The sequence below is a fragment of the Leucopleurus acutus genome, assembly GCF_964270905.1.
Source record: "Leucopleurus acutus genome assembly, chromosome: 10".
In the NCBI taxonomy this organism is placed as follows: Eukaryota; Metazoa; Chordata; class Mammalia; order Artiodactyla; family Delphinidae; genus Leucopleurus; species Leucopleurus acutus.
In genome coordinates this window covers 89256665-89277626 of record NC_139153.1, presented here as the reverse complement: position 1 = coordinate 89277626, position 20962 = coordinate 89256665, and the positions used below count along the sequence as shown (strand labels likewise).

At 38.3% G+C, this 20962-nt stretch overlaps 1 protein-coding gene across 2 annotated transcripts in view; it reads left to right on the top strand.

Moving 5' to 3' along the window:
* Positions 1-20962, top strand: part of CDKAL1 (CDKAL1 threonylcarbamoyladenosine tRNA methylthiotransferase) — a gene marked incomplete at its 3' end in the record, with an annotated part of 657220 nt that overhangs the window by 88546 nt on the left and 547712 nt on the right. For both annotated transcript variants that reach the window (XM_082848483.1, XM_082848484.1), the window contains exon 5: positions 12779-12863. In XM_082848483.1, coding sequence (XP_082704609.1) covers positions 12779-12863 — 85 coding nt within the window. The remainder of the gene's footprint in view (positions 1-12778; positions 12864-20962) is intronic.

Here is a 20962-nt window from a genome sequence, read left to right as displayed (position 1 = left end):
CTGCCCACTGTGGGCAGAGTCACCTGCAGGTGACGCGTGCTCCCCAGCACCCAACCAAACACACAACGTGAATTTGCAGCAGAAGAAAAAACCCCAGATCTTTCAAGGTCCTGCTTCTTTTCTTAAAGGTGACATGGAAGACAAACTTATGGTTACCAAAGAGAAAAACCGGGGTGGGGGGGGATGAATTAGGTGTTTGCTTTTAATATATACACACTACTATATGTAAAATAGATAACCAACAAGGGCCTACTATAGCACAGGGAACTATATTCAATATCTTGTAATTACCTATAATGGAAAAGAATCTGAAAAAGAATAGATTTATATATGTATCAATATGTATATATTTGTATAACTGAATCACTTTGCTGTACGTTTGAAACTAACACAACATTGTAAATCAGCTATACTTCAATTAAAAAAAAAGTGCTTTCAAAAGGAAGATTTGTTTGTATTTTAATTTGCATGTTTATTTTTGAACATACTCTTAGGGGTCAGCCGTTTTTAATGATCTTGGATGACCAGACCAGCCTTTGGAGTGTCCTCTGTCCTACTTCAGACTTTACTTGTTGTGTGACCATGTTCATTATAATCTCAAAGGAGAAAAAACAACTGGTTAGAAAAAAACCAAAGCAAAAGCAACAACAAAAACAGTCTTATTCCCAGGATGCCAGTAACTTTTTTGGGGTATGTACTTAGCTGTATTATAAGTAGTTTTATGAGATGGTTATAAAGGCCAAAGATAAAAGATTAATTTTTTCCCCTTTTTTTCTCTATGAAGTGACTTTATTTTTTTGGTCTGTTGATGTATGTGTGAAACACTGTTGTCCAACAATAAACTGGAATTTTATTTTACTGAGTTGTTCTTTAAAAAAAAAAGATACAATTATATTTTTTAAACAATTCTATTTTCTGTTTTGTAGCAAATTCTCAATAATGAATTATGTTCTCCTTAGCAAAATATAGTTGCAGCTGGCTGCCAATAGTGTGTATCTTATTCACCCAGTTTTCATTGTCCACATGTATAGATTATCCATGATAATCTAGTTAAAACAAAACAACTCTTGCTTCCCTTTGGTTCATTGATAGTTTTCGTAATTGCTGTAATGGCAGCCATAGGGAGGGAGGAGACTTACACAAGGGTGGCAGCCGTGGAGATGAATAGCAGACATATTCACATTCTTTGGAGGTAAAATCCTTTGGGAGTTGTTGGATTTGCTGCGAGAGATGGTGAGGTGAAAGGAATGATTAATGATGACTCCCAGGTTTCTGGTTTCAGCATGAGTACACCTAGAGGTACTCTTAGATCTGAGATCCCATTTATGGAGATGGGGAATTCTGGAAGATGGAAGGTTTAGTCATTTGCCTGCTGGCTCTCAGTTTCAATTCCCTGATTTCCTCTGTCCTCTGTATTGCATGGAACTGCATTTCAGTCTCCTTGCCTTTTGGCTCTTGTGGTTAGATTTGGCCAACAGGAGGCACTAATGGAAGCCTGGCGAATGGGAGTAGGGAGGAAGTAGGGTGGTTTCCTCCCACGCTTTTTGCTCTGGGTCCGGTTCCAGGAAGTGACAGTTTCATTCCGGTGGCTTCTGTCCCTATCAGACAGCTCCTCCCTTCGTTGCAGTGCTGCTTTCCGATGGGCAGCCCCTGTTGTTGCTCTTGCCCCTGCCAGTGATCACAGCTTCTGGGCTCTTCCAGTCAGTCCCTCCAGCCCTTAGGCTGATAATGGCTTCCTGCTGTTACTCATCTCCTGGTTGCTTCCCGCTTCCCCATTTGGTGAAGACATTTGGTGTCTTGGCTTTTCCATCGCCCATTAAGCACACTTCTGTATTAATTTTTCTTTATCTTAACGCCTAGAGTGGTTTCTGTTTTCCTAACTAGAACTTGAAAATTGGAGAGTTCAGTTTTGGAAATGGTCTGTGTCCAGTTCAATATTTTTTCAGTATGTTCCAGTGGAGATGTTACTAGATGAGTTGTATAGTGAGCTCAGATGGATGTCTGAACTGGGAGAATAAATTTGGCTGTCACCTCTCAGTGCACTGGTAGTACTTAAAACCGTGAGAGGTACGGTTGGAATCATCCAGTGAATAGATGACAAGGGAACCAAAATCTAGTCCTAAGGAACTCTGTCTGCTTCATGGAGGGCAGATGGGAATGGATAAAGTAGAGCAGCCAAGGAGGTAGGAGGAAAACAGGAGAGTGATGCTCTCCACAACGTAAAGAAAAAAGTGTTTGACTGCATGGTGTGCTGTCTATGGCATTTGCCGTCAGTTCCCTCGATGAAAGTGGTGTCCGGGGAATGGAGAGCGGTTGAAGGTCTTCATCAAAATGAAGTGGTGGAGGAGTGGATGGGAGGTGGCAGAGTACATCTGGTACAGACAGACACGTCTTTCCAGATGTTTGACTATGGAAGGGAGTAAAGAAATGGGAAGATAGGAGGATTAAGACAAGCTACAGTTTTTACAGTTGCTTTTTTACTTTGAAAATGCTTAATTTTTGAATAGGTTCAAAAATAAAAAGTACGTTATACGAGGAAAAAAATCTTCCTCTTGTCTCCCATCAGTCCTATTCGACTCCTTCCTCGCCATCCCAGCCATTGCTATTTGTTTCTGATGTACATCCAAAAATTTTTTTAATATGAATACAAGGAAATGTGAATATGTATTCTCAGTTTCCAGTGGTAGCATAGTGTATATATATTTTTAGTGTCTTATTTTCTTTGAACAGTGTGTCCTGGAGATCTTTTTATATTAGGACTTCGAGGTTATTCTATTTTTTTTTTCTTTTGTAAGTAGCTTATAGGAGTCTCAATTCTTTTTTTTTTTTTTTTTTGCGGTACGCGGGCCTCTCACTGTTGTGGCCTCTCCCGTTGCGGAGCACAGGCTCCGGATGCGCAGGTTCAGTGGCCATGGCTCGTGGGCCCAGCCGCTCCACGGCATGTGGGATCTTCCCGGACTGGGGCACGAACCTGTGTCCCCTGCATCAGCAGGCAGACTCTCAACCACTGCGCTACCAGGGAAGCCCAATTCTTTTTTCTTTTAATTTAATTTTTATTTTATATTAGAGTATAGTTGATTTACAATGTTGTGTTAGTTTCAGGTGTATGGCAAAGTGATTCAGTTATACATATACATTTATCCATTCTTTTTCAGATTCCTTTCCCATATAGGTTATTACAGATTATTGAGTAGAATTCCCTGTGCTATACAGTAGGTCCTTATTGATTATCTATTTTATATATAGTAGTGTATATATGTTAATCCCAAATTCCTAATTTATCTCTCCCCCCATAGGAGTCTCAATTCTGAATAAACTAAAATGTCTTTAGTCAGTCAACTTTTGCTGTTAGAAATAAAGCTGCAGTTAATGACTTTGCACCTGTGCAAGTACGTTTGTCATAGCTAAATTCTTGGAACTGCTTGGTCAGAGGATATGCATTTGCCATTTTGGGAGATCATGTCAAATTGCCTCCATAGGTGGTGGCCTAGTTTGTATTCCCACCAGCAATGCATGAGAGTGCCTGTTTCCTCATGGTTACATCAGTTCAGTGTGTTATCAAACTTTTGGGATTTTGACAATATAGGAAGTGAAGAAAAATGGGAGTTTTTTTGGGGGGTGCAGTTTTAGTTTTCATTGATTAAGAATGGGGTTCAACATCTTTTTGTATGTTCAAGAGCCATATGTGTTTCTTCCTCCGTAAACTGTTCATAGACTTTGCCTACTTTTTTCCAATTAGATTTTGGTCATCTCAACATTTGAATTTTACTTATTAGGCCTGAGGGCCTAAAGGCTCAGTGTGGCAGGAACATAGCAGCATACAAGGTGGGCTTTGGATAGAGGGGTGGGGACCAGATCACACAGTCCCCTCTAAAGTCCATTTGGTGTATTTATTGCTTCTTAGTTTACAAACCTATTTAACACCTAGAAATAGATATCCTTTTAGGGATTCTTTAGACACAGTTACTTCTGAAGTAATTATGTATAGGGATCAGCAGAGCAATTTGATCTGGAAAGAGAATGGGGGAATATTAGCAGTGTTCTGTTCTACATAGTAAGTAAACGGTCTGTCTGTCTGGCGCTCTGATTTTGATTATGACCAGGTCTGTTTCGCTATATAATTAATCTTCAGTAGTTACTGGTAGAGTTTTGCCAGCTATTATTTCTCATTTAGGAGGAAAAAATGTTCTTTTCCCTTCATACAGTAAACAGAGTTCAAGCTGACCCTTGGTTTCCTCATCTTATTTCTGTGAAGCGCTCAGCATGACTGTTTTAAAAGAACAAACTCATTATGCGTGTCATCTCCAAGCCTAAGTGCTTTCCCCAGGAGCTGCTATGTTCCACTTCACTCAGAAACATGCCGAACAGTCACCAACACTGCACAGTGGAGGAGGGGCCGTTCTTGCTATACGTATTTCAGCGTGGGAGCTAGAGATACTCTGTCAGTCTGTCTCTCTCTTTCATTTCTCCTCTTCATCTTTCCTACACCTTCTTTTTCTCCCTGTCTTCTCCCCAGCCTCCCACTCCTCCAAGCCTAGCTGGTTAAAGGGAGCATTCTTTGTCATGGATCACTTTGCTTTTATAAAATGGATTTTGAAAGCATGGTTACTCCATGCTGTGCATTTACACAGTCCCTATGAAGAACAATAAATGAAATGTGGAAGGAAAATATGAATCTGTTGACTAGAATTTTTGTTTTGCCTTTTATTGGTTTTAAGATTTTTTCAGTATGCTCCTTAAAGGTGCTTTAAAATTTTTGTATTATAGCATGCTCTATTCTCTGAGTTTTTAGTAGGCATCCAATGATCTGTATTACATAAATAAACTCCCAGCTGTGATTAAACATAATGGACATTTAAACTGTTTGGACTTGCCTTGCCTTCCAGAGTTCTGTGGTAAAAAATTCCCCCCAAATGCTGTTGGGTCCAAAATAATCAAGACTTTTCTCCCTCTTCGTTTTGTTCTTAATGAATTTTTATTTGTATCAGCTTGCCTAGCTGCCTTACTTAAATCTATGGATTTAAGTAGTTGTAAGGCTCCTCTTACTGTTTGAGGCTGCGCCTCTAGTTGACTTTCAGATGGAACAGTTGTGTAAGGTAAATGGTTTATTGTGGGTACTGTTGATATGAACCATGCCCATCTCTTCTGTAATGCCACCATTATGCAGAAGGCTGCAGGGGGAAGGGAAAATTGGTTGCTTTGAAAGTCGGCCTGTGCTCTGCAGTAATGCTCCTGCACTCGGTATTTTTTTTTTGTTTGAATTTTATTTTATTAATTTTTTTTATAGCAGGTTCTTATTAGTCATCCTTTTTTTTTTTTTTTTTTTTTTTGCGGTACGCAGGCCTCTCACTGTTGTGGCCTCTGCTGTCGCGGAGCACAGGCTCTGGACGTGCAGGCTCAGCGGCCGTGGCTCACGGGCCCAGCTGCTCCACGGCATGTGGGATCTTCCCGGACCGGGGCACGAACCCGCGTCCCCTGCATTGGCAGGCGGACCCCCAACCGCTGCGCCACCAGGGAAGCCCAGTTATCCATTTTATATGCACTCAGTATTAATTCTTTCTTTAGTTGCCTGTTTCCCACTGATAACGGATGGCCAAGAGCTGACATGTTCAACATCTTGGAAATTTTGGAAATAGCCAAACAGCTCCATTTGAAGCCTAGTTATTTGTCTTATTAGAAGTAGTATCATGAGGCAACCTCAAGGTCATGTAATACGTTTTTTACTTTGTTTTTAGGTATTGTCTATATTATTTTTGATCAAGAAGCAAAGAGCCCCTAATGAGGCATTCTAATTTCCTTAAATTTACAGTCTCTGAAGTCAGTTTGTCTGGATTTCTAATCCTGGCCCCTCTCTTACTGTGTGATTTTAGGCAAGTTACTTATCCTTTCTAAGCCTTAGATTCCCCCTCTGTAAAACTGGAGTAAAAGTTGAACCCGCCTCAAATTGGGAGGATTAAATGGGGAAAGAAAAGGAGTATGAGGTGCTTGGCTCATTGCTGGGTACATAATATGTACTCAATAATGTTAGCTATTGTCATTATTGCCAATCAGATTTTTATTACTTTGGTTTCAGAAGTAATTTATCTTGTATACATAAAGAAATAGTTTGGAAAGTAAATGCGTTTCGATTAAAACAAATAATAGTTTGTTTCTCCATCCTCACACTCAAAGTGGGTGGTGTGTCAATGACCATCATTTTCTTGATTCAGTGAGTGCAAAAGCTTTTAGCAGTGGGGAGAAAAGTCCCAGAAAATGTATATCAGGTCACTGTTTTCATGATGGATCACAGCAGGAAAATAGTTTATGTTCTTACCTTAATATGAAAGAACACTATTGATTCTGAGCCCTATGAAAAAGGAAATTAAAACAATTTTTTTAAAGGCTTGATTAGTTTTTTTTAGTTTACTTTAAATGCTGTTAGAAATTCAAACAATGAAGACAGGTAAATTAAATATTAATGTGCCCCTTCTCAGGGTTAAACTTTATAAAATTAGAAAAGTAATATCCATGCAAGTTTAAACAAAAAAAAAGAGACTATAAAAGTGCATATTAAGACAGTATTGGAGACCAGCTGAACCTTCATCTTATTTCCAAGGGCAAACACCTCAAACAGTTTCATATTTATGCTTCGAGAATTTTTGTTGTTTTACTTAGAACAGAATTTCCTCTTTTTCCATTTTAAAACACAAGTGAAATTCAAGACCTACTCTTCACCTTGCTTTCATCTGATGATATAACAAAGATTATTATAAATTAGTACTTACAGATTTATCTTGCTTTTTTAACAGCTGAATGGCATTTTAGATGCAGTCTCATAATTTATTTAACCAGTCTCCTTGTAATGGATATGTAGGCTTTCCAAGTTTTTTGCCTTGTCAGTAATCTTCCATGTGAATTTTAAAATTTATATGTGTGTACATATATATGTATATCTGTGTGTTTGTATATAACTATGTGTGTGTGGTGCAAGCATCCTACAAGCATGTGTAGGAGAAATTCTCATGCACATTTCAATTTTTGACAGCTATTCCCATGTTGCATTCCAAAGAGTTTTGTCAGAATAGACTTCGTCAACAGAGTAGAGCTTGCCAGCTTCCCCTTTCCTTTGCTAGCACTAGGTAGTACCATACTTTCTAATATTTTCCAATTTGGTATGAGCACAAAGGATCTTATTTCATTTCGCATTAAAAAATTTCAGTGAGACCAATGTACATCGGGGTAAAGTTCTAATAGAGCAAACATCTAAATGTAAAACCCTGTGTGTATTAAAATAAAACATGGGTGAATTCCTTAATAATCTGGGAGTAGAGGAAACTTTCTAATTATGACTGAAAATCTGGAAGCAGTAAGAGAAAAGTTTGATAGATTAGCAGATACAAACTATTATATATAGGATGGATAAACAACAGGGTCCTACTGTATAGCACAGGGAATTATATTCAATGTCCTGTGATAAACCATAATGGAAAAGAATATGAAAAAGAATATATATATATATATATATGTATAACTGAGTCACTTTGCTATACAGCGGAAATTAACAGAACGTTGTAAATCAACTATACTTCAGTAAAATTTAAAAAAGAGAAAAGTTTGATAAATTTGATATCCTGAATATAAAAAAGCACGAAGAAACTATAAAAAAGTAAAATAACAAGCCGGGACAAAATATTGTAACTTCTATCATAAACAAAAGATTAACATCCTCTTTGTGTGTGTGTGTATATTTGTGTATATTTGTAAATTAAAACTAGAGATTAAAATGACTATCCTGATAGAAAAATGGGCTAAAGATCTGAACAGATGGAAAACGGGGGGGGGGAACCCCCAACTCTGCAAAGGCCCTTAAACATGTGAAAAAATGCTCAACTCAGTCTTAATAAGAGAAATGCACAGTTCAAATCCCACTGGCTTCCTGTTTCTCACCGCATTGCCAGAAGTACAGAGGTTTGATAGCACACTCCATGGGTGATGCTGTGGGTAGATGGGCAGTCTCATGCATTGCTCATGGGAATGTGAAGCCATGCGCCCTTTATGGAGGGGAATTTATCCTTTGACCCAACAGTCACACCTTTTTGGACTTGATTCCACAGGTAATCCGGGAAAAATACAAAATGATATATGTACAGTGCTATTCATTGCAGCGCCATTTGAAATAATGAAAGACTGTAAGTAGTCAAATCTTGAGGTCTAGATTCCATCTGGCTAGCCTCAGATGTGTAGCTTTTTACCCCAGTACTGATACCGCAGCTCTGGCATTGGCAATATTTGGCTTATGTACAGATGATTTTCAGCTGCATGTCCCGGGTTAACAAGGACAAGTGTTGGAGGACAGGTCTCACGGTAGGTAGAATTGTTTCCTGGGTCTTCTCGAAGTCTGTGCCTCCAGTCTTGGTGCCTTCTTACTGCCTTTCCCTTCCATGGTCCTTTCTTGCCCATTTCCCTAGTCCTGTCCCCTGTGTTCTCCTCTCCCAGACACTGGAGAACCTGACATGGATGCTCTGATTAAGGCAAGAACATAAGCTGTTAACCTTCTCTTAGCAGATAGTTAACCCAGTAACCTAATTACCTACCAGCAGTAGGATGTTTGAACAGTTATTTTATTTGGGGTGATGAGGTTCTAGAAACTGCACATCTTCTGGTATTTCCTGATTGTTCTAGATGCTGCTGCTCTAAGGTAGACATGCCAAATACTAGCTTATTTCTTCTGTTTCAGATGCATCTCACCCCCACTCTGCCTCCTATATTAATGTTTGAAGTTGGGATGTATCTTAAAACTTAAAAGAACAGAGAATAATGTTCCACCTCTCTTGAAGAGCTGCGACAAATTTGGTTGTGTTTCTTATAGTTGATGGCATCTTAAAACCCAGGAAATGTGTTCATAGGGGGCAGAACATGTGGGATCACATTACTTACTGGCAAATAGCCATATACGATTTTCCTCTTCACTCCCCTTTGGTAGTGAGTTTGTTTTCTGTGTTATTTAAAAACCTTAAAAAGGCCTTTGCTGGGTGATTGTAAGTTGGCACAGAGCAAGCAAATACTCAAAATTGAGAAAGCAAAATGAAAAAGGGTGGAGGACCATCTTATTTTTTTTGGTAACAATACTAGTATTTATACAGATATCTTTCTTGAACTCTTAGCATTTAACACAATTGATTATTTCTTTTTAAAGTACTTCCTTCTCTGGATTTCTGTGACACCATGCTCCCTAGTTTTTATCCCCTTATCTTATTGGCTGTTCCTTTTCCATGTCCTTTTCTCATCTCAACTCCATCAGACCTTTGAACAACCCAATGTTCTGTCTTCTGCTTTCTCTCTCTCCTTTTCCCCCCCACCCTACATTCTCTCCTTAGGTGAGCACATCCATTCCTCTAAATTCAGGTATCTTTTTAGGGTTTAGATTCTCCCATTTGTGTCTCCAGCCTGGAGGACCCCTGTGAGCTTTGGTTTCATATGTACAAATGGCTGATCAGTATTTCTAGTTGGACATTTAATAGGGATTTCAAACAAAACATGGCCACAACAGAACTATCGATTCTCTGTTCCCCAAATCCCTGCCTTTCCAGACCTCCGTCATCTCAGTAAATGGCACCTCAGTAACTGGTGCTCAGGCCAGAATCTTTTCCACGTGTTTAGCGATCCTACATGATGCCTTCTTGCACGACTTATACCTGATCTAACAGTGAATTCTTTTAATTCTACCTCCAAAACACGCCTCCATTCACTTCTCATTCTTGCCATTGCTATAATCCCAGTCCAGGTTTCCGCGGTCTTTCTCTTACCCTTAGACCAGCGTCTCAGCTTCCAGCTGATTTCTTGCCTTTACTTTTTTCCCCACTTCTTTTGCTTTTACCCCATCTACAGACTTTTATTCACAGTGTTTCCATAATGGGATTTCTGAAGTAGGAATTAGTTCATGTTTGAAACCCAGTGGTGACTTCTCATTACTCTTAGAATAAATGTAATTTTCTTAACTTGCCAATATTATCTGGTGCCTGCCCACCTCTCAGACCTTTCTCTCCCTGGGTCCAATCACACTGGTCTTGTCTCTGTTACTGGAACATGGCAAGCTTGGGCCTGTTTCATGGCCTCTGCACTTGTGCTGTTTTCTCATTGGAATGCTCGCTCTTCTGATCTTTGCGTGGCAGATTCCTTCCCATTGTTTAAGTCTCAACTCAGATTTAAGCTTCCAAGGGAGACTTTTTTTTTTTTTTTGACACCAATTGTACTTGAACATTTGTTACTTTTTTTAAAAAAATTAATTTATTTTTGGCTGTGTTGGGTCTTCTTTTCTGTGCGAGGGCTTTCTCTAGTTGTGGCAAGCAGGGGCCTCTCACTATCGTGGCCTCTCTTGTTGCGGAGCACAGGCTCCAGACGTGCAGGCTCAGTAGTTGTGGCTCACGGGCCTAGTTGCTCCGCGGCATGTGGGATCTTCCCAGACCAGGGCTCAAACCCGTGTCCCCTGCATTAGCAGGCAGATTCTCAACTACCATGCCACCAGGGAAGCCCCCAAGGGAGACTTATTTTGACCAGCAACCCCACAATTATTCTCTGTTCAGTACTCTCTTTAATCATCTTAATATCATTGACTGGTACCTGAAATTATCTTGCTTACTTCTGTCTTTTGTTTTGGTCAGACTTCCTCTTTAAGGCTGTAAACTCCTTGAGGGTGGAAACTGGTTTCACTCTCATATCCCTAGTACTTAGAACAGAGCCTGACACATAGTAAACACATAGTAAACATGTGTTTTGATAGTTGACTGATTTATGCTCGTAAGTAGAACAATCTGTGTTAGGTCCTGGACATTCAGAGAGCAGCAGAAAAAAATGTCTTCAATATCTCTTAAATAGTAATAAAGACAGGCTGGAAAAATGAATTATTTTAATACAGAATTGTAAAGTGCAAGAATAGTCTAGACAGTCTACTGTGGGAGTGCAGAGAGGGGGCATCTCACAAACATCGAGCTGAAACTGAAGGATGAAAAGGAGTTAGCCAGGTGGATAGGCAGGGGAAAGGGGTATGAGCTGTCATTCTGTGAAGAAAATAAAGGTATTCTAGGCAGATGGAATAGTGCAAGCTTGAGGAATTTGGTTTGGTGTGCCTGGAAGGATAGATGAATATAGGGAGAAATGAATATTGCAGTTGAGGAGGTGGAGATCTGGATAGGTCTTGAATACCAATTGTAAATCACTGTAAGGTTGAAAAGGTACTATGGTCAGATTGCTACTAGAGGATTATCTTTTCGGTGGCATTGTGGGGACTAACTTGGAACTAGAAGAGGTCGGTGAATACTCGTCATTACCAAGTTTGAGCAGGCAAGTGGCGTAATCAGATTGCTGTTTTACGAAAGGCCACTCTGGCTGCTGGGTGGGAAAATAGATGACTGGGTGGGGATGGGGAGTATGAATGGAAGGAGGGAGACAAGTTAGGAGGGATCCTAGTATTCAGCTGATGTATAGTAATGAGGAGCTTTCCTTTTCAAGAATTTGTGGATCTTATCTCTTTGTAAAAAATTTACCATTTTTATAACAAAATGTTTGGGGAAAAAGTTTTGCCAAGTTACCAGAAGCTTGGATGTGCTCACCATCCCCCGCATGTAATGCTCTCACTGGAAGCTCCATTCCCAGGTGGAGAATGTACACACAGACATCCATATGTCCTTAGTTCTTCGTGTCTTTTGACCTCTGCTTCTGTTCTTGTTGAAATAACATTGAAGGTGCTGCAGTTTTCAACTTTGGTTTTCCTTTCATTGTGGTAATCCTATTTTAATGTATAAGTCCTTTTAGGCAGCAAGGCTGTGGGAATAGCATCAAGCACTTCAGGCATTTATAAATTCATTTCGAGGGACTTCCCTGGTGGTGCAGTGGTTAAGAATCCGCCTACTAATGAAGGGGACATGGGTTCGAGCCCTGGTCTGGGAAGATCCCACATGCCGCGAAGCACCTAAGCCCGTGCACCACAACTACCGAGTCTGCGCTCTACAGCCCACGAGCCACAACTACCGCAGCCTGCGTACCACAACTACTGAAGCCCTCGCGCCTAGAACCTGTGCTCTGCAACAAGAGAAGCCACCGCAATGAGAAGCCCACACACCGCAACGAAGAGTAGCCCCCGCTCACCCCAACTGGAGAAAGCCTGCGCATAGCAATGAAGACCCAGTGCAGCCATACATACATACATACATACATCTTCATTTCAATAAACGTGACCGGTTTGGTTTGGGTAATTTGTTGTGTTGCTAGTGAGTTTGTTATAGTGTATAACAGTATCTAATCAAATTAGTGAGGAATAAAAGACTCACTTTGATGTAAATCATTAACTTTTTCAAAGAAGACAAACAATATTTTTAGTAACATCTCAAGCTGAAGAATATTCAGTGTATAATACATGTGCTTGAAAAATATTAACACACAGCCTGAAAAGGGGCAATTAATTTCATATTCAGAGGTAAGATTCGGCCAGTTTCACTTTAGTTTTTGTTAGTATTAAATACTCGCAAGTATTCAAAATGTTTGAAGAAAATGCTTATCCTCTTTATATTTTAAATGAGAAGATAATAGCACAGGTTATATATTTTAATATTTATTTCTCACCAATGTTTCCATGCTGAAGCAGTTATCTACTATGCTGTAATTGGCTGTTTACTTGACTCTACCCACTAGCTCTCTCTCCTCTCCCCCTGTGGTCCCAGTGCCATCTGAGTAAGCACTTGGATACTTTTGGCTGATTAAATGTGATACTTACTTTTCTTTTTCATATTTATCTTTTTAATAGAAAATGCATCAGAGGCAGACTTATGGCTCCTGAATAGTTGTACTGTAAAAAACCCGGCTGAAGACCACTTTAGAAACTCAATTAAGTAAGTGGATGTTGATTTTTTTTCTTATCTGATGTAAGAATTAATTTTCAGGAAGTTAGCTTTTAAAAGATTCCTAACATTACAAATACTCAGTATGTTATCAACAAAAGTATGAGTTGGACTTTGGGCATTATACTGTTTTGAATTTGTCTGGTAAGGAATAAAACTTTAAGGTAGACTTTTCTAATAGGTATTTGAGTATTTGTGAAGTTAGCTAATAGGTGATTTGAATATCTGTCAAGTATTAACAACATACTTTTCTCAGGGAATCCAGTCTCTACATTTTGAAACTATCCAAAGCAGTCCTTACCTCTTTTCTCTTCCCTGTCCATTAGCACTGTTCTAATAATGCCTGGCCATCAAGAGAAGTACAGTTTATTGGGGGAGCGGGCATGTAATCCGTGGTTCTTGAATTGTTCCTCAAGTTACAGTGAAAGAAGTATCTTTTTTTCACATCTCTGAATCATACTCCACCCACTCCACCCACTTCTTACAACCTTCATTCTATAAATTATTTCCTCATTCACCTCTATTTTCATCTCTCCAACCCCATTGGTGCGTTTTCTTTGGTATTTAAACAAGCTCAGACCTACTCAGCCCCATACACCCCTTTTAGCTCTGGTCCTATTTTTCTTCTTGCCTTCCCTGAGAGACTTAAAATTTTTGGCTGTGCTGCGCAGCACGTGAGATCTTAGTTCCTGGACCAGGGATCAAACCCCCTGCAGTGGGAGCGCGGAATCTTAACCGTGGGACCGCCAGGGAAGTCCCCCGAGAGACTTGTTAAGATTTTTCATTTCCTGACTTCACTCTCAAACTCAACCCCCACCACATTGGTTTTATTGTGAAATATATCATACATAAATGAGTTTATGAAACATGTACAGTTTAAATAAGGTTAACAAACTTAACACCTAATATCTACCACCCAGCATAAGAAATAAAGCATTGCTGAAACCTTAGAAACTGCCCCGTTGTCCCTCTTTCAGTCATATCCCTGAGATGTAACCTTTATCCTGACTTTTGTGGGTCATTCCCTTCCTTTTATTAGTAAATTTATCATCTATTAAATATATCTCTAAACAATGTGTTGTTTAGTTTTGCCCTCTTTTATATTTATTGGACTTATACTGTTTGTGTTCTGAGATTTGCTTCCTTTCCTTAACATTTTGCTTTTAGATTTATCCATGTTGATGGATGTAAAATAACTGGCCATTCATAGTATTTTACTGAATGAATTTGTCACAATTTATCCATTTTATTATTGAAAGAGTTTTGAGTTTTCCCTGTGTTTTGCTTTCATGAGCACTGCTGCTCTGAATATTTTGAACATGTTTTCTGGTGCGGATGTGCAAGAGTTATTTTAGGATATGTACCTAGGAATTATTGGGTCACAGGTGTGTGCATATTCAAAGTTTTAGGTAATGATGAACTTTTCCCCCAATGGATGTACTGGCGCTCACTCCCACCAGTCATGGATGGGTGTGGTTCTCCACTCTTTGCCAGTACTTGATATGGTCAGGGTTGTAAATTTTTGCCAATCTGGTGGTGGAGATGGTATCTCAATGTGGTCTTAATTTGTGTTTCTGTGATTACTAGTGATGTTGAGCATCTTTTTATATGTTTATTTGCCATTTAGATTTTCCTTTTCTGTGAAGTGGCTCTTTAAATATATTTCCCTGTTATTTTTTTATTATTTGTTTGTGGGAATACATTAAATGTATTCTATATACTAATCCTTACATATTACATATGTTGTATCAATTGTGGCTTATCTTTCACTTTCTTTTATGGTATCTTAGGATGAAGAGAAATTCTGGCTTAAAATTTATCAACCTTTGCCTTTGGGTCCGCGCTCTTACTGTTTAAGAAGTCTTTCCTTACTCTGAAGTTAAGATATTCTATGTATTTTCTTCTAAAAATTCCATGGTTTTTACTTCTTACATTCAGGTTTATAATTCATCTGGAGTTGATTTTTTTTGGTATGATACCAGGAAGAGGATCCCATTTTATTTATTTATTTTCTGTGTAGACTCCGACTTTTTCCAGTATCATTTATTTTTTGAAAACCTGTCCTTTCTCCTTTTATCTATATATTATCCACTCTGTCATAGGCTGAGTGTCCATAGATGGTTGGGTCTGTCTGTGGGCTCTCTATTTGGTTCCACTGATCTGTTTCTTTATTTTGGTGCTTATTCTACTACTGCTTACCTGACATAGTCATAATTAGTATAGATTTATAATAAGTCTAGATGTTTGATACCACTAGTGCCTTTTTGTTCTCCAGTTTGAAGGAAGACATGTTTTTGTTTTTGAATGTGCTGTATTTAAAGTTACAGCTAAATGTTATAATAAAGTAATGGATAATATTTGATTTTTATCAAGGGTCTTCTATGTGGCAGGCACTGTTGAAAGTGCTTTACATCAATTAGATATTATCTGGTTTAATTCTTGCAGTCTACCAATGAGTTGTAGGTTCCAATTTTATTTCTGTTTTACAGATGAAGAAGCATCTGTTTTGCAGATGAAGTTCTCTAAAGCTGTTGAGTTCATAAGTGGTGGAGGTGGGATGTTAACCTAGGTAGTCTCACTAGAGCCTGTGCGATGTTAAATTTAATACCAGGTAAAGAAGTCAGATAAGCAGTTACAGAATTGAGGCAGATATCAAAGAGGCACCACTAGAGGTACAGATTTTGCATTGTTTCCATAGAAGCGATAGTTGAATATGATGGTTTCCTCAATTTAGAAATCATGGAAGGAGCAGAGAAGAGTTGTTACCTGAACGATGGTGGGAGGCTTAGGAGAGTGGTAGTGATGTGAGATGGAAGAGGGGAGTTAGGGTCATGGTTAGGACCAGAAGAAGGGAGAATTAAACCAAGAGCAGAGCAGGATGTTTACCAGGTGCTGCTTATTTTCAAAGAATGCCTTTTATGGGAAGTCTACCATGTTCCCTGATTATCTACTTTTTCTCCTATAGGAGAGGCATAAGATACAAAGATACTTTAGTGCTACTGATAGCCTCTAAGTACAAACCCCAGAGAATTCAGTTTGTGTGATTATCAATTTTAAAATGTGATTAACTGATACACTTCTAGACTGTTTCTAAAAGTTTATTTAAAAACTCAAATATAACTTGTGTCAATGGGTTTTCTTACATAAACTCTTGTGAATGCAGTTCAAGGTAATGATACGGTGTTTGAAAGATTAAGTGAGGTAATCACTTAAGATGTTTGTCATTTTAACACTGCAACACTAGTGGTAGAGAGCACAGGTTCCTTTAATGCACTATTCTGCTTGCTTGAAAGAAAATTTTAAAACAGTATTATAGGTGATTAAGTATTTTTTTAAATGGCTTTGAAAGCTTTTGCTAATCGCAGCTAGTTCTTGTTAACATACCACCTAAGCTAACGTTGGATTTGCTTCCAGAATAAATATAATCCTGTAGAAGGCACAGTAACAATTAACATTGAGAAAATGTCAAATTCAAGTGACATTTATACATTTAAAGACTTTCAGTGAAAGATTACCTAGTCTTGTCAAGCATTTTGCTTTATTTAAATGTTCCCCCCCTTTCACCACTGTCTCCTAACAAAGCAAAACAAAGAAAAATAGTTCATAAACTTTATTACACCTTCAGTCATGCGACACATTTGTCTTCTCTCAACCTCCAGCTCCATCCTTTCCCTTCAGCCTCCTCATGAGCATGCACTTTTTCCCCATGACAGTGAGGCAACATTTAAATTCAAGGAGGCCCTGACAGGGTGTTTCATCTCTCCTTGTTCAGCTGCACCTAATGCCTTATGCTCATATTCACCCATTTTCAAGATGGGCTGGGGGCTCTTTTTTCTAACCTGAACCCCCTACAAATAATGATTGCTTCACTTTGCCACTTATTTCTGAGCGTTCGCCTTAATTTCTGATCATCTGCTTTTGTCTCTCTCCCAATGTATTCTTTTTTTTCGACTGTAGAAATTTTTTTTATTGAAGTATAGTTGATTTACAATGTTGTGTTAATTAATGCTGTACAGCAAAGTGATTCAGTTATACATATATATACATTCTTTCTTTATATAATTTCCATTATGGTTTATCATAGGATATTGAACGTAGTTCTCTGTGCCATATGTATTTTTGATATTTAATAGTTGTTTGTCTATTATCAACTCATTTTATTTCTCTTGAGCTACCAGGCAGTAGGACCCTCTTGTTTTAACAGGAGAGAAGAAAGAAAACTGAGAGATTTACTATCTTTCATGTAATCAATGCATAAGATCCCAGAATTGTGAATTTGTGACAAGACAGCCAGGGCCTTTTTTTTTTTCTTCCCTTGGTGGTGGTGGTCAAAAGTATTAGTTTTGCAACTTCACAGTATAAAAAATATTGGGAGTATTATTTAACCTTGGTCACAGAGAATAACGGCTTAAAATTATTTGGAAATTTTCATTTTATACAGTAATGCTGACAGTAAATCATTCTACTTTTAAATAATTCCTTAATCTAGTCCAAGTTACATACCTGGCATGAAAGTGCATACTTGTTAATCCGTAGGCTGTACTGCTCAGTACTTTCTACTAGTTGATCTAATTACTAAGACTTTACAGTGTTTGTATTATTGATGTTCAGATTGATAAGACAGTAGGAGTTTTAAGTAGTTAAAAAGGAGTTAAGAATGACTTTTCTGGCTGCCTTTTGAACTTTGAAATGTTAAATGCTATTGCCTTTACTAATTTTGAAAAAATCTCTAATGAGGCCCATGTTTTGTGATGGCAGCCTGTTGTATGCATACTCTTTCTTCTTGAGCATTTGCCAGTTGCCCTGTCCTTGTTTTATGCATTAAACCAATTTGATTTAGACAATATGGCCTTAAACTTGAGGGGTTCTTGAGTAAACGAAAAAGATCAAAAGTTTCAAAAAAATAAAATTTGCTCTTAATGAGAGTATCAAATAAGAAAACTCCTTTGGTTAGTGCTTTATAGAAATGTGGAATCTTTTCCATGCCACCTAAAGGAGGTCATTCAGAGGCTGGTGAAGATAAACACGTCTTGTGTGTTCTATATAAATGACAGAAAGAATAGCCAGCTTGCTTTGATCATGGACTGTCAACCTCTGTTTGACCTTGTGCGTTATTAACCCAAATGGGCACTGTGGTTTAGCCACACTGATAGTAGATAGATGAGTCACTAGTTCTTTGAACCACCTTTGCCTGTAGAAATAAATGGTAATGTTGAAGGGATGGTTTAGATATCTCAGTGAAATTACTTGAAAGAACAATGGAAATATAAGGAGAAATGGACAAAGAAGAAAAGTGTATGTTGAGACAGGATAACCTGCTTTGTATTATATCTTCTGTTTAAAGGAGAGCTCTTTTTAGAAATAGCGTTCTGTTGATCAAGTAAATTATTGGATGTTCACTCCTATTATGAAAAGATTTTTTGCTTTATGTGGATTTGACTTTGAGTTCTTCATTGTAAACTGAAGTTGGGGGAGGCATCAGAATATTGTTTCAACTTGAATTTGTAAAATAAATTGCCTTCACAAAAGCTGACTTATTACGAACAGAGAAGTGCTTTCCTTTTCAGTTAGTAATTATACAGTTTAAAAAAAGAAAAAAAACTCGACTCATTCTGCTTCTAACTAGATTTGTTAGTAATCAGGTTATCTTTATTTTTTTAATTAAAAAAATTGGCATTGGGAGATAAAAAAAGAATACTAGGTTTTAGTTTGGCCTTTTTCAAGAAACAGGTTAGGTAACACAAGTTCTTTTGTTAAACTTATTTTTTAATGTTGTAGATTGTGGATTTTTTCTTAAAACTTAGATATTTTAATTTTGGCTTTTCTAGTATGAAATGGCTTTAGTTCAGTAGCACTTTTATGTTATTGTTTCAAGTGTCATTCATTGTTTGCTTTTTACCAGTCACAGTCTCATGGTTCCAGCTATCCTTTCCCACCTTAAAGGTTTCCCTCTATATGGAAAGTTAGTTCAAAATATTGTACTGTTTGACTTAATATATATTGTCAGTTAAGTTTTGTCTAAGGCTATTGTTTTTCTCCAAACAGTGCTATTTTTAACATGAGTTTACCTTTCCTCCTACCATTTCTCATCTACTTCCACTATTTAGATACTATCTGTGTGTTGATTACTCCCAAATTTCTGTTTCTGACCCTGGTCTCTCCTTCCAAGAACCAAACTTGTGCGTCCATTGTATGTCCAGCTGCTTTCTGGACTTTTCCATTTCGATGCCCCTTAAAGTTGACACTTTAAATCATCGTGGCAGAGCCTCTTCATTATCTGCCTCACCTTTTCCCCAGCTAATGTTCCTGTTCGAATTGCCTGTCTTGTTTGGTTACAAGGTCACCTATCAGATAGTCTGGGAGTTTTCTTTGACTCCCTCTTTCCCTCCCCTATTTTCCATCCTTCAGAACTGATTCTACTTCTAAAATATCTTTTCCTTCCTCCCTTTGATTCCTTCCTTCTCATTACTTTTGCCCAGTGTTGTTAGTGTTTTGTTGCTTCTTGGAACTTGCAGTGAACCACTGTGTTCTCATGTTTCATCAGATTGCCACGAACTAGACACATAGCTTTTGAATTTAATCCTTTCTCTCCATCCCTATTGCTAATGTCTTAGTTATGGTCCTCAATATCTCTTGCTCTTATATTACAGTAGAAGTTAAGCTTGTTCTCAGCTCCTTTTCTGTTCCAGTTCATGCGTTCCTCTCCTTCACACCCTGTAATGGTTCCTTCTCAGCTACATGATAAAGATATAATTTCCTAGTGTAAAAAGGTCTTTTAAAATAATCTGTTCCTTGCCTACCTCTGTGGCCTCTTTTCTCGCCACTCCTCCATAGAATTTTACTTCTTGCCTAAATTGTATGATTTTCCAGACATATAATGTGTTTGCATATGTTTTTCCTATTCCTTGGAACATGCTCTCCCTTTCCCCCAAAGGCATGCATGTGTGCATGTACATGCTCATGCGTGCCCACACACACACACACACACACACACACACACACACACACACTCATGCACCCCATGTAATTCTACTTGGCAACCTAGTCATCTTGTGGGACTCATATCAAAGGTAATGCTGTGTGCAAGGTTATCTCCCTTCTAACTCCCACCCTTTACCTCCAGGGTCCCCAGAGTTAATCACCCTCTGTTCTGTGCTACTTCTTTATCCCGTACAAACATCTATTGTTGCATATTACATTTTATTATTTGTTTACATATTTGGCTCTCTACTAGATTGTGGTCTTGAGGTCAGGTTATTGACCTCAGGAAAATCCTTTTTTATGAAGTCTTTGACCCTCTGACTCTACCATGTAATGATTTTCCTTTTCTTGGGAACAGATACCATTCATGGAGTAAGACTTGCTTGTCAGCTGTTCTGAGAAGAGACTCCCAAGGCACCTGTGAATCCCTTGTAGAAACAGGCTGTATATTTGCAAAAAGGGGAAAGAACATTCTAATTTGCAAAGATTGTACTAAAGGGCTCTCTTTTTAAGAAATCGTGCTGTTTTGCTTTTTATGTTTTGCTTATAAACTAGGAAGAAACCTGCCCCTTCTTGTCCTAAATGAGATAAGAAACTTGTGCTTGCCACTGTTGGTCCACAGTTTCTTTCCAGAGTAAAATAGTAAAAGGAGTGAGAACTGTTCTCCCTTCTTGGAGTATTGCTTGGTCTTGGCAGAAGCTCAGCTGCGAGTGGCAGGACCCTGTTCTTCTTGCCAAACTAAGTGGACTGGCTCTGCTTCAGGACCTTGGCCACTGGATTAATTGATGCATCTCATCTTGAGTCAAAGGGTAACAAAGGTGTAGATAAAAACCAGGTAGTGTTAGACCTTGTTTTAGACACACAGTTTGTACTCAACATGTGTTTGTACACTTAGGTTTTAAATGGATTGATTCTTCCTTTTTTGGGAAGAGTGCTTGGCATCATTCTGCTGTCAGGGCATCAGCAAGTCATTGCTAATGTATTATTTTGTGTTAAGTGTATTATTAATTATATAACTATATTAATATCACAACACTTGTCTTACATTTGAGTATCAGATTGTCCAGTTTCAATGAATGAGCAAAAAACATTAAAAAACACCAAAGTGG